We start from the raw sequence: 18,207 nt of genomic DNA on the forward strand, positions 1-18,207 counted from the left end.
GCTGGCCTGCAGCTTCTTCAGCCAGATGTGGGCTGGAAGGAAGCAGCAAAAATGCCTCTGGCAGCACTGAAAAGCTTTGGGTCTTTCTGACATGGTTTGGTGCAGGGCTAGCTGTTCACTTCTTTCTGCAGAGCTCCTAAAGCCCTGGGGCAAGTGCTCTGCAGTCCTTGGCTTTTGGTGTCTTTAGGACAGCCCCTGGCGATGAGTGAGGAAATGTGGAAGTTGCTGATCCTTAATATGAACAAAACCACTGCCAGTTGCGCTGTCAGATGGTCCCAGGACCAGATGCTGTAATGAACAATCTGCCAGGCTCTTCCTTGGAAAACTGCAGCCCTGTGCTGCCCTGGGCTGAGGTGGGGAGAACACAATCACCGTGGAGCCCGAGGCTGTTCATAACATCTTACTTTAACCTTTAAATTTGCTGCTAAACTATAATTGTGTCCAGAGATCTTGCCATTTGCATAGATAAAGTCTGGGATTCAGGAAAAGAAAGGGATTACTCAATTATTGTCATGCAGTTTCACAACAGGAACCTGTTTCGATGCGTTGACTCAGTTCTGAAGGAAAACAACACTCCTTTACTCAGCTTCCCCATCCAGCAGGATGTGCCCCGAAATTTTATATGCAGGAAACCAGCACAAAGGACAAGGTAAGGTATTAAAAATTAAGTCCAGCCAGAACAATTAATTTAGTTAAATACTCAAACAAGGAAGATGCCTAAGCGACAAGAACATGTCTGGATGTGAATGAAACCCATGAGACACGAAGAGCACGTGACAGACACAAATTCACTAACGTGATGGGATTTCCAGCCTGTATGCCATTGCCGAGCGTCAGGGATATTTGCAAATCTCTCTGAAAATTGAAGTTGTTGATATTTTAGAGGATGAATGCTCTAGGACATTGTACTACTGTCAGAAACATTAGGGGTGAAGAGCTACGAACGTCCTGGGCTGGGTTGTTTTCCAGAAGCAGAATGTAGTGGCACTGCAGGCAACAGCAATGGTACTTTTTATAACAGAATTATCCAGGGATATTTTTTAGCCTTTGGAAACGAGGTTTTGGTGTATTGCATGACCTAAAGAAATGATGTGTGACTGATGTTTACACAGTTCTCATACGCAGCTCAGAGGTTTTCCAGTCTCTTTGCTAGGTGACTTAAGGATAAACGCTGCCCCACTTCATCTCCTCTGACAGCAGACACTGATTTTCACTTCCATCTGTCTCTGCTCCGGGCCAGGATGAAACAACCAACTCTGTGACAGTTGTCTGCCACTTTGAATGAGACTTTTTTTTTTTTCCCCCCGGGGGAAAATAGCCCTTTGTGGGCGAGGAGTGCAGCACTGCGGGCTTGAAAGGGCTTATTTCATCTCGGAGGCATGAATGGCGTTCGCAGTTCATGATCGCTGTGCCAGACCCAACAGGGACCCACTGCCACAGCAGCGGGACGTGGATGAAGGTCGGTGCGGACACAAAACGTGGCCAGCACAATAAACCCAGGAGCTGATGTCAATCCCCGGGCTGACACGGAGGGAGGTAAATGCCCTGCTAACCCTTCCTCGTGTCGGCGCAGGGCGTAGCGATTCTCCTTTGCCATCTTTTTGCCCGCTCCACCGAGAATCCGAGCGGCTTCCCGTGCCCGTATGGTTTTGTTTTAGCCGCGGCGGTGGCAGAGCTCTTTTGGGCTCGCATTTCTCCTGCCTCCTCCGGCTGCGGGGCGAATCCCCACCGAGCGCCCGGGGGAATTACAATAAAAAAATAAATCAATAAAAGGAAAAAGAAAGGAAAGAGAAGCGAGGAGCAGGACGAAAGGCCGAGGCGGGCAGCTCCCCCCGTGGGCGCTGCCGGAAGCGGCCCCGGGCCCGCCCGGCGGGGCGGCCGCTGCCAGCGCCGGGAAGGGGCGGAGGGCCCGGCGGGGCAGGGCGGCAGGTGCCGCGGGAGGATGGCGGCTGGAGACCCGGAGCAGGCGAGATACTGCGGGAGACTCTCCTACCTGTGCCTCAAGCTGACCCTCATCACCTACTCCACCACGTTCTGGGTGAGCGGCTGGGAGCGGGGGTCCCGCAGCCCTGGCTCCGGCCTTTGGCAGGGATGGATCTCCCCAGGCTGGCACGGCCGCCTGGCCGAAGGACGGACAGACTGCTTTTGGCGGATGGGGTTGGAAGTTTGAAGGCGGTGAAAATCATCCGTGCATTAATTAAAACGCAGCTCTGCCCCGCGGGGGAGGTGGGCGAAGGGAGCCTTTGCCCTGCAGGTCTCCTCGGTGCGCTGGGCTTGGCCTGTGCCGGGCCCCGGCAGGGTGAGGTGAGGCCGCAGAGCTCCCGGGTGTGTGTGGGGCATTTGCTGCAGAGCTCCCCGGGTGTGTGTGTGTGGGGCACTTGCTGCAGAGCTCCCGGGTGTGTGTGGGGCACTTGCTGCAGAGCTCCCGGGTGTGTGTGTGTGGGGCACTTGCTGCAGAGCTCCCGGGTGTGTGGGGGGCACTTGCTGCAGAGCTCCCGGGTGTGTGTGTGTGGGGCACTTGCTGCAGAGCTGCCGGGTGTGTGTGGGGCATTTGCTGCAGAGCTCCCGGGTGTGTGTGGGGCATTTGCTGCAGAGCTCCCGGGTGTGTGTGGGGCACTTGCTGCAGAGCTCCCGGGTGTGTGTGGGGCACTTGCTGCAGAGCTCCCGGGTGTGTGTGGGGCATTTGCTGCAGAGCTGCCGGGTGTGTGTGTGTGGGGCATTTGCTGCAGAGCTCCCGGGTGTGTGTGGGGCACTTGCTGTCCTCATCCAGGTGTTTGGTAAAGCCAGGGAGTCCCGGGGGATGGGTCCAGACTATGAGCACTGACTTGTGACACGAGGTAAATCCACTGCTGGGCTGGGAGGAGCCCTTGGGGCCCTTTGCAAGGGCTCTTTGTAAGCACCGTGATTTTTAAAGGTGCTCTTTTCAGGCTCGGGGATACAGGGAAGATGCTGGCTTCAGGTGCTGCTGATATCAGAGGTGCTCAGGCAGGGTTTTGTTTTGTTTTTTTTTTTTTCTGCTTAAGTTCTAGTTTGGCTGGTCTGTGTTTGTCTGACTTGGTATTTAGCAGTTGGGAACATAAGGCTTTTGCTTTGCTGCATGGGAGAAGAGGCTCAGATCCACCAGGTTTCGATAGCGAGTGTCAGATTCAACCTATGATTCAATGAACAAAGATTGATACACAAAATGCTTGCGTGTAATTCAGGCTTTTTGACATCTTGGATACCTTTTGTCTGTCTTAGCAGACAAACCAAGCCTTGTGTTTAGGCTCCTGATGCTCCCTGTGTTCCTCCACGACTATTCTACGGTCGTGAGTTTCAGAAAAGGGAAATTCAGATCTGTTGTGTTATTTTTTAACCCTTTTTTTTCCTTTGTTTCGCGGCGAAGGACCGCGCGCATTGTCTGCTCCGCGTTTTCTGTCGGTGGGATGTAAACATTCATCTGGTGGCAGAGAAAGGGCCCATCTGAAACCATCCTCGGAGCTCCCACAGAGCACAAAGCCTCTTTCAGGATTTTATTTACTCTTTGTAGTTGCTCGCTCTGGGTTTTCCATGCTCTGCCCTCGTTTATAAGCGACAGCTTCCATTTGTTTGCGCCGGGGAGATGCTTTGCTCTGGGTGGGGGGAGGATGGGGGCTGGCAGAGGGGGCAGGAGCCTCAGTGAATGCCAGGGAATTGTTTTGGGATTCCCAAAATCAAAAAATTCCCAAAAAGACTGGCACAGGGCAGCATCCTGCTGGAGCTGGGGCCGACCACGCGCCGGGCTGTGCGAGGCGTGTGGGCTTCGCTCGCGGAATTTGCTTTTATTGCAGATCTCATCAGCTGTAAATGTCACTCTTTTCAGCACTGCTATTCTTTGCTGAGTTTGTTGGCTTGGTGTTTCTTTTTTTTTGGGGTTTTTTTTTGTTCCTTCTTTTCCTTTAATCAGTGTAAATGGAATTAAAGCTTGGCTGTGGGAGCGTTGGCTTTCTTGAATATTGGGTAGTTTGTGATGTTCTGCTGCTGTTTGGGGCTTTGGATGCCCCAAAATTGAGTTCATTCGATTCCCTCCCTGCTGTTGCAGTTCTGCTACGATATGAGTGATGAAGTCCCAGATTTGAGTCCCCAGGATGGCTTTAAACCACCAGGAACTAAATCCCAGCCTTATCCAGAGCAGAAAGGAAATTAAAGCTTTGCTGGGAGTGTCAGAGGTGATGTTTGCTACAGGCCTTGTGGTCTTCCCCTGTCACCCAGGCCTTTTTTAAAAACTAGTTTTATTCTTTTCCAGACAACTCTTTTGCTGGTGAATGGGGCTGTAATGTAATTTTCTTGCCCAGCTGAAACAAAACCCAGCATTTTTAAGCATTTTAAGCTGTTCTTGAGCTTTATTTAAGAAAAAGAACTGTAAATACAGGGTTAAACCTTCTGCTTGTAAATAAGTAAAGAAATGCTTCTCCTTTCTCTTGGGAAAGCAACTTCTCTGTGTGTGTGTGTGTGTGTGTGTGCAAAAGCCCCAGAGAAATCCCCTGGTGTTTGCTGGGGGATGCTCATTTAGTGTGAGTCAGGGCAGTTAATTTTCCCTGTGTACACAGCTGGAATTGCCAAACTGGGAGCTGTTGTGAAGGATGCAGGATGTCAACAATGCCTGTGAGTTCCCACCCCAGGAAGGGAGAGCACAGATCCCAGGGGAGGCTCGGGTGGGATGGCTGCTGGCTCAGCACATCTGCTTGCTGTAGTTAAATGCTGCTGCTGGTGTTTGACCGTATTAAAGGTTTAAAAGGTTTTTATTAAATGCTTAAGAAAATAGAAGATAATGAAAGCAGAAATCTTGGAGGCTGTGGGAGCCCAAATGGAAGTGAAAAGGGGTAAGGATATGTGTATATAAAGATGCTGTATGTGTTTATGTATCTTATTTTCTTAAAGTAGGAAATGTCTTGTATTTTACTCACAATTTTTAGCCAAAACCCCCCTGAAATTTAATGCTTTGATGAGAAAACCATGGTTAAGAAAAAGACATTTCAGGAAAAAGTTAAAATCTTGAAATACCACTCTTCTGAGGTTTTGATAATCCCTATCAAGCTTTCATAGCTGTGGTTTATGTCCAGTGTTTTTTTTCAAGGGATCTACCAGGCAAGAATTATTGTTATTAATGACACTTCAGTGTTTGCAGGAGAATTTGGTTTTGGGGATACTCTCAATTTGGTCAGTTTTAAAGTTGCTTTTTAAATAGCTTCAGTATATTTACTTTTATGAGAATTTTCTCTCTTTAAATGACAAACTGGTGGCATTTCCTACGTATTGTCCTTTGGCATCGTTTTTCATTTCCATAGAAAATCAAGAACTTCCAGTAAGTTGCTATTTATTTTAAGATATCCCATAATTAAAAAAGGATTTCAACTGTTTGGCTCATAAACTCATAAACTCATAACTCACATCATGTGTCTCTCTAGCCTTTTGCCCAGGATATACTGCATCACATCCAAAATTAAGAAGTGAAATTTAAAATTAAGAAGTATAATTAAGAGTTTCCCGTAGAAATGTCAGGTCAGGAAAGGGGAGGGTTGTTTATCAGATTGCCAAAATGATTGATTTGTGTCTGGTCTCTTCCCTGACGATGTGTCTGGCTGTTGGAGCCAGCAGCAAAGTTTTTCCACTGCAATTTTTGTAATTAAATAATGTGGGCTATTTTTAATTCTAATTAATTCAGAGTAATTCAAAGTGATTTGCTGCAGCACACAACAGTTTTAATATCAAATGATCTTGACATAACTGGTTATTTTGATTGAAGTATCTTTACCTTGTTGAATGAAATATGTCCCTTCCTATTTCACTTGTCAGCTTTATCTGGTGTTTGCTCAAGAAAGCGACAAAATTTCAATCTTGGATTTTTTTTGTTGGCTTTTAAAATTTTTTTAGTTTTTAATCTGGTGCCTGATGGCAGGAGGAGTGGAGGTATAAGAAATATCTGTATTTACTGAGCCTAAATAGAGTGGGAGGGACAGATAAGCTGTTTGCAGACCAGCTAAAACCTGTGTTATGTTAGAGGCACATCCATGTATTTATACATTTATGCACACAGAGGGAAGGACAGACAGACACGCAAAGGAAACTCATTAATGCCATGGCAGTTACTCATATATGTAATAGATGTGATCTCAGATGGGTAATAAATTATATTTCAGCCAGTGATGTATATTTTAATTAGCTTAACTTGCAGCATGTTAAAACATGATGAAATATATTTTTTGAAATGAACAAGTTTATTTTATTTTTTCCCAATTCAGCTCTTTTTCCGCTTTAATCTTTGAGGGTTTTTTTTTTTTTTTAATTTTTTTAATCCAAACTTCTGCTTTGGGTGTTTCATTGTTTATAAGAAATCCTGAAGTGAGCAGTGCCAGGTTCCTGTGTACTCACAACCTGTCATCTTCTGTGTTTATTTGGAGAAAGAGTAACATCCCTGCTCTCCTCTGTTTCTGTTCCAGGTGATCGGAGCCCTCGTCCTCGCCGTTGGGATTTATGCAGAAATTGAAAGACAGAAGTACAAAACTCTAGAAAGTGCCTTTCTAGCCCCAGCAATTATTTTAATACTTCTGGGCATTGTAATGTTCCTGGTATCCTTTGTGGGTGTACTGGCTTCTCTAAGAGACAATTTATGCCTTCTGCAAGCAGTAAGTGTTGGAATTGTTATTCCCTCTTTCTAAGGCTTGTTACTTTTCCTTTTCACCGTCCTCTGAGTACACATCCAGAGCTGTGAGTGCACCGAAAAATATTTTAACCAAGCTGCTTTATCAAAAAAATTTAATTAAATCTGAGTTTTGTGGGCTGTGGTCCCTCCCTCGGGGAGCAGCAGCGCTCGGTCTTGCGGCGAGGGTCTGAGCCCAGCACTGGGAGAAGCTTCCCAGCAGTTCAGGTGTTGTGGGAAATAACCAGGAATTATCCTGAGTGAGTTCCTGTGTATCTTGTGCAAACTCAGCTGCTGACCAGATGCTGGCTGCTCGTTTTTGAGGGTGCAGCTCAAGAGAGAAACCCTGGTTCAGGCAGGCTGGTGTGTCTGTCTGTCCTCCCCTGGGCAGTGGAATGTAGAGGGGAGATGGGAAAATGTGTGTCCAAACTTAAACATGGAGCTTGGGCCTTGGGGAGAAGAGCCCTGAGGCTGAAATGAAAGGGACAAGGTTTTTTTTCCTCCCCAGTGCCTCTGGAAAGGTGGATTTTAGGGAAATTCCTGGGTAACACTTTGTTTTCACCTGCACAGAGTCACAGGGAGTTTGGGTTGGAAGGGACCTTTCAAAGGCCACCTAGTCCAGCCCCCTTGCAATGAGCAGGGACACCTTCCACTGGAGCAGGATGCTCAAAACCCGACCCAGCCTGGCCTTGTCATGTCAGTTCAGTCTAACAACAAGCTAAACACGTGGTTTGTTATGGAGGGCAAAGCCAGAAATAACCATGGATTTTGAAGTTCTGCTGGAATTTTACCGAGAGCCCCTCCTTAGGCTTCTTTCCCACTGAGCGTGGTGATGTGTCAGGTGCCAGGAACATTTTCTGTTCCCATTCTGGTAGCAAACCCAGCTAGGTATTCAACAAAGCAGGTCCCTGATGCCAGCTTCCCAGGCTGATTCCAGATTTAGCAGGAGAAAAGATACCTGGCTGGTGAATTCCTGACACTGAGCACACAGAAGTTAAAGCAGCTTTCAGAGAGGAGCTGATTTAGGGATTATTTTCAGACGAGGGATCTTAAAACTTCGCTCCTGACGGAGTTCATTGCTACACAGCAGACCTAAATTTGCTTAACACCTGTCTTTTATGCCTGGAGGGTTGGATAAACATTCCAAGTACTGGCATGCTGCAGCTCTCTCACACTGCAATGGATTTCTTCACATTTTTCACATGTTTGCACACGGGGTTGTGTGTGAGTGCATTTGTGAGCACGTGTATGTACACAGGCAGATAAATGTGGGAAGCAGCACACTAAAAGGTACCAAGCCTGGAATTTTTGCTTTGATTTAGCACTGGCAGAGTAGTAGAAGGTGATTTGGATCATCATATGGTGTGCTGCTTTATCCACTAATTGGAAGCTCAAAGTTCTGGTTTTGTGGGAAGCATGGAAACATGAAGTGTGGTGTGGTTTGTAGCAGGCCATCAGTCTGCTTCTCTGGGATGCTCTTGTGGAAAGGAGTATCTTGGCAGGATAATTACATCTAATGGACTTGAGTCTGTTCAGAGCAGGAAAATAACGTGCTTGCCAGTTGGGCAAAACCCAGAATAATTTAAGTGAGGAAAAAAAGGCTTTCTCATGACATTGGCAGTTTGAACAAACCCATCATTTTATATTTTCATTTAAAATGCTATGCTGAAAGCCAAGTCTATTGGCAGTTGAATGCTAGACTTAAGGGCACTAATTGAAAGAGTAATTGGAGTTCTGTCTAATGCCTCACTTGCACTTGTTTTCCTGCAGTTCATGTACATCCTGGGCATCTGCTTGCTGATCGAGCTGACAGGTGGAGTGGTGGCCCTGATCTTCAGGAACCAGGTGAGATGCTTGCTTCAGGTTCTGATAGGATTCAGCTCTGCTAAATAACAGCTGGTCAAGCTCCTGAGCACTCCTTGATAGAGATCTGGAGGCAGGTCCAGGCTTTTCAGGGTTCAGTGACCACGCTGGGGCGTTGCCACCATTCCGGAGAGAAATTCCAGGTTAACGAAGATCCGGTGACTACAAATGTGCAACACAAGCAAAACGAGTTTCCAGCTCTTTGTGTATGACAAAATGCTTTCTTCTGCTTTGCCATCTGGGTCTGACTGCTAATTTGGGAAGTTTCCAGATGGATTTGGAGACTGTTGTTTTTTTCAGTGGCCAAAATGTTTTGCCTCAGTTGAAGGACAGCTCTTCCCTGCCCACATCCATAAAAAATTTATATAGGAGACTCTATCATTGACAAGCTGTAACTGTGTTAGAGCCTTGATTTTTCTGCACAGAAAGCAGCAGACTGTTTTTTTTTCAGTTAGAAATGCTTTGAAACATAAATGTATTCACTATGGCAAGTACTAGATGTCTATGCTTCCATTCATAGCAGGACAGCCACACTTAGGGACAGGTTTCTTGTTTTTCAAGGTTAGTGGAGAAGTTTGGGTTAGTATGGGGAGGACAAGAAAAGGTTTATGGATGCTTTGGGTGCTAGCCTTTATTTAAGTCCTGTTAGTTTTGCATGTCATGCATTTTCCCCATTTCTTTCTCTACTTCCTTTTCAAATCTGTAGAGTCAAAATTGAGGTTCTTGACCAGTTAGGAGGGTCCTGTATTATTTCTCATCACTGATGTGATCATCCTTTTTTGTTCTGGTTAGCTTGTAAGTGCTGCAGTTTGTAATACTGAGAAGATGAGTGGGTGTATTTCAGGTTTTCTTGACCTATGAGGCTTTAAATTTTATCCATTTCAGCAGCTGGATTGAAAGGAAAGTTGTTACATTCTGTTGTGATTAGACCCTGGTTTTGCTGTGCTGAGATTGTGCTGGATCTTAACTTAATAATATTTTTTTTTCTTTTATCTCATCTTCTGAACTTTAAAAACACTTTGTTGATTTAATTTATAATAAGCCATGCTGAGGAGATTCCATTTTATATCTTGCCTCACTGCTGAATTTCTCAACACAACCACTGTAAAACATGCAGATACACCTTTTTTCCCACTCCATGTGGAATAAAGCTCTCTATCTGGCAATTATGGACTCTTTGGAAAAATCAAATTAATAAGAAAATTCATGGAAAATAAAATCCACCGATGGTGGTGACGCAGTCACGTCTCGTTGCTCGGGGCGTGGTGCAGACCACAGTGCCAAGATCCAGCACCCAAACCCACTGCTGTGACATCCAGAGGATGATGAGGGTCCCCAGTGCCAGGGATCCTGCCTGGGGATAACAGGAACATCTCTGGGGGATGCTTGGAGAGTCTCAGCAGCGAGAGGTGTCACACTTCGCAGCCCAGACCCAGCAGTGAGGCTCCTTCTGCAGAGGAGAACAGATGGCTGGTCCCTGCAGGGCTGTGCTAAAATTTGTTTTTAAGAAGTGCTTTGTTTTTTTTCTCTTAAAAAAAAACCAAAAACAAACCTTTTCTTTTGTTCCCATCAGTTACAATTTTGACTTTAGCCTGCTCTTCTAGTTCTGTTCCAGTCCATGTGCCCATTGTGCAACCCATGAATCTCATTTTCCTTTTGCTTTCTAGACAATCAAATTTTTGAATGATAACATCAGAAGAGGAATTGAGAATTACTACGATGATTTAGACTTCAAGAACATCATGGATTCTGTTCAAAAGCAGGTTTGGTTGGGTTTTTTATGGTTTGTTTTTTTTTTTCCCCCCCTGGACTAACTCAGCAGCAGCTTTGAGTTTTTCCAGTGATATGACAAGCGAGTTGTTAGTGATGAGATCTTGTGTGTCATCTCTCATGGTGTTGCTGCTGAGGTCAGGGCTCATCCAGCATTCCAGCTGGCATTTAAAGCCCTCTTACATCACTGCAAAAAGAGGGGGCCAAAATGCAGCTTTTGCCTTGGCAGGTGCAATTCAAATGCTCACAGGCAGATCCTACAAACCTGTGGGTTTATAGTGGCCCCACAGCTGGATTCAGACAAATTCAGCCTAAATTCCACCCATGGCCTTGCACTCAGCATTTCTGCTGGCTGCTCCAAGGGATTGAGAAGCACTTTTTGTTGACAGGAGGCAGTGGATAAAGAGAAATTTGGATAAAGAGAATTTGGGCTGCCACAGCCTGGGCCGTTGTGTGGCTGCTCGAGGGCAAGCACAGAGCTCTTTAACAAGGTGGTTATTGGAAGGAAATACCAGTGGAAGAGTATTTACCTGTAATTAAAATTACAGAAACTGTGGTGAACCCAGCTGGGCATTACTTAATGGCACGTGGCCTTGACTCACAGCCTTTTTTCTTTTTTTTTTTTTTAATAAGGCTGGTCTGTTGAGGTGTTTGTTGGGTTATTGGAGAGTTCTGCCATGCAGTTCAGAGACTGTAGAGGAAGCAAAAAGCGCTCAGAAATGTAATGTCAGGGCCCATGTGATGTCTGTGACCACGCCAAGTAATGGTTATTAAAGAAAATGGACTTAGGAAATGATACATGTATGCTAGGACATCGTTATGGAGATGGCAGCCTGCTTTGAAAAACAAAGTTAGCATGGAAAGTCTGTCAGAAGCACACCATCCTGAGGAAATTTTGTCATTAGACTTTATAATGCTTTAAAGTTTCCATGCACTGCCCAAAATTATGGATACGTACAGCAACCGTACACGTTAGTGGTTAAATGAGCCCCTCCTTTTCCCTTAGTTTAAATTATAAAGTGAATATTTATATTAAGTCAGTGTAAACTTACAGTATTTGTTTGCCATCTTTCAGTTCTTCTAAACTACACCCACAGCGTTTTGCTGAGATTAATTTATGCCTTAGAGCAACGCTTTTGTCTTTTAGATCCAGTTGGAAATGCAGCTGTAATCCTTGAAAGAACTGCAGAGGTAGATGACAGGTCAAGATGAAGTCAGTGTAAAAACACTGCTTAATGATGTCCAGAGCTGGAAAGATTAATTTTTCAACCCAGAAAAGATGGGAGGTGGAACTTAGCACCGAGCACTTTGCTCTGGCACCTTGGGTTCAGCGAGTGACAGAGGACTCTTAGCTCTACTTTTAATTCTTTTTAATTGTGTTTGTCATATGCATTCATACATGCCTTGCTGATAAAGTGACAGGACTTTTTGGTAGCTCAGGGCTTTTGAAATTGTTTTATTCTTACTTTGTTTTCTACTTGTGCAAAGAGTTTAAGGTACAAATTGTGTTTTTTCCTTTTCCTTTTGGAATCATAGAACCCTTTAGGTTGGAAAGGACCTTTAAGATCATTAAGTTTTGTGTCTTTTTTTTAATTATTATTATTTTCTCTGCAGTTTAAGTGCTGTGGTGGGGAAGATTATAGAGATTGGTCCCAAAATGTGTACCACAACTGTGCAGCTCCAGGACCACTGGCCTGTGGGGTGCCCTACACTTGCTGCATCAGAAATAAGGTAAGTCCTGGCATCACTGGTGTTTGCTTAAAAAGGTACCTGACTTTAGGAAGTCTGGGGTAAGCAGTGAAGAAAAATGGGTCCTTTCCTCCCCTAATGGATCTGTGGGTCTTGACAGCTGGAAAGGGAGAAAACAATGGATTAGATGTGGTCCATTTTACTGACCCACATCCCAGCCCCAGAGGGGATGTTGGCAGCTCCACTAATCTGAATGAACCAGACATGCTTAAAATTCAGTTTTGCTGGTGTTTTCCCATGGGTTTGCTTTGCTCCAGCTTTGCCAGGAAGCCTGGGAACTGGTGGCTTCCGTGGGTGGGGGTCAGAGTGATGTGCTCCAGCTGCTGTGTGAATTAAAAACCCAACAGAATGACCTTGTCATCTCCAGAATAATCCAAAAATGTGGGCAACTGGTCTCAGGGTCAGGCAGGTCTGCCCCAGCCTAGCCTTGAAAAGTACCTGCCTCTAAAATCCTGGACGGGCTGGAGTCTGAACCAGTTTCTCAGTCTGTGCTGAACTGGTGCTAACTGGTGCTGACAGCACTAGGAGCAGGCATTGCTTTTCATGCAAATGTACATTTTATTTAATTCTGTGATTCACTGCTCTTCATTTGAGGGGTGCATGTAATGCTGAATTTGATAAAGAGCTATTCCTCAACTACTCCAGTACAGGCAGTCCCTGCCTCAGTGGGTTCTGGTCTCTAGTCTGAACACGAGACAGAGATGGGGTGTGGGTAAGAGCAGAGCTCATGGTGGATATCCTGCTGCTGCCTGCTTTGGGCTGCCCTTTCAACATCTGCCTTGAGTGTGGCTGTTCAATTAAAAGAAAGGAAAAATGGATGCAATGGTGGTGTCAGTAATCCTGCTAGGTGTTGCTGAGAAATGTGTATCATTTCGTGTTTATTACGTGTGCTCACACATTTTTGGTGTGTGGGAATGAGTCTGTTTAAATCTGTGATGAGCTTTGATTTATTCTCAGAAACCAAAGCTGAACCGCCATGCTTTGAGTCCTAGGTGTTTGGGAGCAAGAATCTGCAGCTGGATGGAGCAGAGCAACTCAGGATTTTGCCTTCAGGAAAGGGAAAGCACCGAAATAAAAACTTCTCCAGGGAAAAACAAGGAGTATATTCTCCCTGTGCTACACTGGCAGCTGGGGAGGGGTGGGATTAGGCTGCTTGTAGCCCATAAAGCCCAGGGCAATAAATGGAAAGGCAGGAAGGAGCCCCAGATGGAAGCGTGGTTCATCCAGGTGAGGGCTGGTGGCTCTGCAGCGGGGAGATGCTGTTGCTGTGCTCGAGGCAGGGTAACACCAGCACCGGGGCTGTGCACGGCTGCCTCGGGGAGAAAACCGACCACAAGAGGCATCAATCTCATGTGTTTGACAAATCCTTCCAAATACAGGCTGGTTTCTGTCCTGGAAAGCTACAGATATGGTTTGTGATTACTCATTGGCTTTGTAGTCATGGAAAACTCCCGCTAATGTCGGTGCCTGGGTTCTGATCCTCTGTAAAAACCTCCTGCTAACACCAGCCAGCTCCTACTTGGGTAGGCTCTAAAGGAACTATGTCTAAGTCAAATTATTTATTAAAGACTTACACTAGTGTAGCAGGTAGAAATCAGTCCCAAATGCCTATAAACCTCTGTTTCCAATGCATTTATCTATGCTTATGCCACGGCGTCCTGTTAGCAAATTCTGCGTTTCGAGTTAAACGAGGGGGCTGCGTTCCTTGTGGTCACGTATTTTGGGAGTGACCACGTGTCAGCTGCTCAGGCTTCAGCAGTTTTGGGAACATGAAATCACTCACAGGCAGCACAACATGCTGGTGCCTGATACTGCTGCTGATTTCCAAGTGTATTTGTGAGCTGTGGTTGGCAGATGGGTGCCCCACACGGTTTCCCAACAGCCCTGTGGAATAGTCCGAGCTTTTTCTTCTGGGAATGTGCTGAACCTTGTTTGTCAGCCAGTTGTGTGTTCAAGGTGAGAGCCCAGCTTTTTGGGGGGCTTAAAAACTTCCCTTTTCCCTCCATGTCTTTGGCTCTGTTTTCTATTTCCTTTGATGCCAGTGGGTTTTTTACATGGGATGATTTTTAAATGAAGGAAGGTATTTTTCAGGCTGGCTTTTCCAGGCTTTCAAGGCAGAACCTTGGTACCCACAAAAGGCATGACATGGCTACAGAAAATGCATTAATAATCTGTGGTGAAGGCAAGCCCTCAGTCTCTTTTAAATATATAGGTTTTATACTCAGTATATAATGAAATGTATGAATATCATAATGAGCTTAATCTTGTAAAAAACCTTCAGTTATGGAAGTTATTTGAAACTGAAGATATTTCTGAGCTTAAATTTGTCATTGTCTTGGCATGAAGGCTGTGTTAACCCCTGGTTTTATTAATAAGGTGTGTTAAGTTATGAAGGCTTTAAAAGGAAATCCAGCTGTGGAAACAGCTGTGTCACACAGCTCTGTGCAACCCTGGTTTTTTGGACAGAAATGGTTCCAGTGTCTTGTGACACACTGACAATACTCGTTCCTCTAAAATCTGACTGAATCTGACCCTGGGGCTGCTGGGATAAACTGGTGTTGGACTGGGAAATAACCCTGTCGTTGTTTCCACGTCAGCTGGGTGAACACGGAGTAAAAAGAATATTTTTGTGATTCTCATTTCCTGCTGCAATTCATATTTGTTGTTTTCTTTTCAGACAGACATTATCAACACTATGTGTGGATACAAAACCATTGACCAAGAGGTAACATAGCCAGTGCCCACCCTGTCATGGCAGAGGGTGCTGCTTCTCTGTGGTTTTTTATTGTTGATCTGTTACAAAAGTGTTTTTTCTGTGTGCTTTTTTTAATCTGCCAGGAAGTTAAATTGGCAATTTAAATGGTTCTTTTTTCCTGGAATAATTTCCATATATGAGGAAAAACTAATCTGGTTTGATTTTTGTCTCTTCCCTTCTTTGCATTTTCTAGGATTCCTTGTTTGTTGACAACTTCCCCAAGCTAATTGCACAATTAACCCACAAAAAGCTGCTTTCAAAATCTGAAGCAGTGCCTCGAGCTGAGGAAAGCTTTTAGTACTTAAACGCTAAAGTTTCTCACTGAGTAAAATTGGCATTGATAAAAGCCAGCTTAGCTAAGTATTTTATATCCCAGGAGTGGGTGTTTTATTTTAAAGCCTGTGATAGTATTTCTGGAAGAGAGTGGGACTTCCCTGGTCCAGGAGTGGGATGGGGCCTCCTCCTTCTGCCTTTCCTTTCGGGAACAGCCCCAGTGACTCCAGAGGAGAAGCTGCCAGCTCAAGGCAGTAATTGCAGAGTGATGAAGAAGGGAAATCGGTAATTGGATGTGTCCTGAGTTCTCCACTCCTGGCTTTGGAGCGCTGGGATGAGGCAGGGCGGGGGCTGGTCTGGAAAAGCTCCTCTCCCCAGCTCATTTGAGGCACTTGGAGCACAATGCCGGCCTCGTTGTTGGTTTTTGGGATTACAGGTTACCTTTAAATACAATTTGTCTCCATTTAGATTCATTGATTTGTGGCTTAATCACCTGAAGGCCCCAGGGAGCACTTCAGCATCTGCTTAACTTCACTCCATTCATCTGCTTAGGACCCTCTGCAGCCTCAAGTGCTTTCTAAATGATGGGTTGGGGGTCACAGAGCAGCACAGCTTGCAGGACTGAATCCAAAATCCTCTTGTTCCTGTCCTCTTTTGGGGTCTTTTTACAAAGCACTTGCTCCTCAATTTGTATTTTTCCACTGCTGGATTTTCAACTTGGAAGCGTTGAAAAAGAAGAGAGGCTTCTCTGCTTTCCAAGTGGTCTTAAATGAGATTTGGGTGCATTTCTTATTGAAAAATAGCTGCAACCAGCAGGTTTAAGACAAGGAAATTATTATTATTATTATTATTGTTGTTGTTGTTGTTGTTGTTTTACTATTATTATTATTAGTTATTATTATTATTGTTGTTGTTATTATTATTGATATTATTATTGTTGTTGTTATTATTATTGATATTATTATTGTTGTTGTTATTATTCCTCACTCAGGTGTGGAATAGCTTTTGAAAAATAATTTGTTGAGGTGAGGAGCAGCTTCACAGCAGATTGGAAGAGTTACTGCTGAGCTCTTTGTTCAAACTCAGTGGGTTTATAGAGGTGGGAAGGCAAACCAAGCCTGCCTCACTGAATTTTGGGGTTGCCTCACGTGTCACAGCCCAGTGGAGCTGCCTGCTGAGCCCTGGCTCTGGTGTTTTGCAGCGCCTGAGTGTTCAGAACGTTATCTACGTCCGAGGGTGCACCAATGCTGTGCTCATTTGGTTTTTGGACAACTACAGCATCATGGCTGGCGTGCTGCTCGGCATATTGCTGCCCCAGGTAAGAGAGGGACGCTGTGCTCCTGACAGGGAATGCCTGATTTGTTGGTGTGGGAAATCTCCTTCCACTGCAAACATCGTTTTCTTTTGGAATTTAGTGTAGCTGACGAGCTGAGGTGGCACTCAGGTAATTTAGGAGCATCGCTGTGTAGGGTTTGCTAATTCGCTTTTGCTTGGGGGGGGGTTTGCTTTTTGGGGTTTTTTTTGAGGGGGGGGTCCTCCCTTAGCTGTGACAACTCTCCAGTGCTCCAGTGGGATAAGCTGCGTTGTTTTGGCAGTTCCTGGGGGTGCTGCTGTCCCTGCTGTACATCACCCGGGTGGAGGACATCATCACGGAGCACAAGCTGAGCGAGAGCCTGTTCGGAGACGCGCGCCACAGAGCCGCCCCCGAGTTTGCCGGAGCCGGCTGCTGCATGTGTTACCCGGGGTGACTTGGGGAACCCAAAATGCAGCTGAAACCAGGCAAACCCAGCAGCTTTGGTCCCTGCTGGCTGCTGCAGACTGTGGGGGTGGTGAAGCAGCCAGCAGCCGGTTCCGGCGACCCGGGACGCACCGGAGCGGCCCCGCACTGCCGACGGGACCGGAGGGTGCGTTAAATCTCCTGTGGGTCTGTGATCTGTGGGTCATTAAACCTCCTGTGGATCTGTGATCTGTGGGTCATTAAACCTCCTGTGGATCTGTGATCTGTGGATCCTTAAATCTCCTTCTGAGTGATTGCTGAGTGATGAGGCAGCCAGAAATGAACCGGAGCAGATTTGAACGTCGATTTCTAGGAAGCGTCTTTGTGTCTCGGGGTGTCGTATTTAAGTTTTTTGTCCTCTTTGACTTTGTTTTCTTACTGCTTCCAGAGAGATTTCTTACTGATCCACAGGGTGAATATGAAACATGTGTTTGATAACGGGGTTTTATGCTAATCATGATGAATTTACTGACAATAATGGATGTGATGCTGATCGCTTTCATTGCTCAGTCTTCTGTGCCTTTTAATAATGGGGCAAATGCCAATGTCAGATCAGTCAGGTAATGCTTGATCTATTTTTTAATGCTGTTTGTTACTGTCTGGCTTTTGTATAAACTTAGAGGATGTTTGAGTCTTGGATGTACAGTATTTTTCCCCTTTAGTAAATTAACTAGGTGATTTAAGACTTTATATTTTTTTGGAGTTCTGTATGTCAAGATGTTTCTAAAATTTACTGTCGAAATAAAAGCAATGAGTTGTTTTTCTTAAAATAAAGCACGTGGGTTTTGTGTTGAATTACTTTTATTTTCTCATGTAAATTAAGCCTGTCCCTCCAATGCTGAATCAAAAGGTAGAAGTGGCAGGAGCTGTGATTCTGGCTTGGGTGCTGCCTGCCTGGGGTTTTGGAGAGTCACTGAACATCTGTGCCTCCCTTGCTTCTCTTAGTCCACCAAGAGCTCTGGGGGTTTTTGTTGGAGTTCCTTTGTCCTGAGCATTTCTCTGCAGTCTCTCCAGCCCCAGCCAGGCCTGCAGGCAAAATGCAAAACCTAATTATCATGTTTCAATTAAACCAAAGTCAGGATGAGAATAAAGCAGGTTTATATCCTGAATGGAAATCTCTGCTTTTCAGAACACTCCACTGAGGAAAAACAGGGCAACATCTGATATTATTTCCTCTTTGCTGCTTTTTGTTGCTGTTTATTTTTAAAAATTTTTTTTTTTCCTTGTCCTGGACATTTTTTTCTGCTTTCTTCAAAAACTCAGCATTCTCTGCTTAACTCTCTGCCTTCACCAAGAATTTCTGAGCAAACTGCATGCATTTCCAGGAGCCAATAAAAGGACTCATGCAGTTCTTCAGTGCTC

The 18,207-nt window shown here is 45.2% G+C and overlaps 1 protein-coding gene across 3 annotated transcripts; it reads left to right on the top strand.

Annotated features, from left to right (window-relative positions):
• The first annotated feature begins 556 nt into the window (after nt 1-556).
• TSPAN15 (tetraspanin 15) lies at nt 557-17,640 on the top strand. 3 transcript variants are annotated; one of them, XM_088059975.1, is made up of 8 exons: nt 557-649; nt 6,459-6,644; nt 8,429-8,503; nt 10,189-10,284; nt 11,906-12,022; nt 14,718-14,765; nt 16,270-16,386; nt 16,664-17,640. In XM_088059975.1, exons 1-8 carry the CDS (start codon nt 623-625, stop codon nt 16,814-16,816), a joined length of 819 nt encoding a protein of 272 aa, XP_087916101.1. In that variant the 5' UTR covers nt 557-622; the 3' UTR covers nt 16,817-17,640. The 3 variants fall into 3 exon arrangements, with proteins under 3 accessions (XP_087916101.1, XP_005530573.1, XP_087916100.1); XM_005530516.3 differs by lacking the exon at nt 557-649 and adding an exon at nt 1,906-2,038; XM_088059974.1 differs by lacking the exon at nt 557-649 and adding an exon at nt 2,049-2,304.
• The last annotated feature ends 567 nt before the right edge of the window (nt 17,641-18,207 follow it).

Source organism: Pseudopodoces humilis, chromosome 9, assembly GCF_049639895.1.
Source record: "Pseudopodoces humilis isolate 2021_Gansu_Grassland_sample_001 chromosome 9, ASM4963989v1, whole genome shotgun sequence".
Taxonomy (NCBI): Eukaryota; Metazoa; Chordata; class Aves; order Passeriformes; family Paridae; genus Pseudopodoces; species Pseudopodoces humilis.

Excerpts from the sequence above, each read along its gene's own strand:
- TSPAN15 (XM_088059974.1), top strand. The coding sequence starts at position 2,092 with ATGGATCTCCCCAGGCTGGCACGGCCGCCTGGCCGAAGGACGGACAGA. Across the intron at positions 14,766-16,269 it reads ACAAAACCATTGACCAAGAG|CGCCTGAGTGTTCAGAACGT; the intron begins GTAACATAGCCA and ends GGTGTTTTGCAG. Across the intron at positions 16,387-16,663 it reads TCGGCATATTGCTGCCCCAG|TTCCTGGGGGTGCTGCTGTC; the intron begins GTAAGAGAGGGA and ends TTGTTTTGGCAG.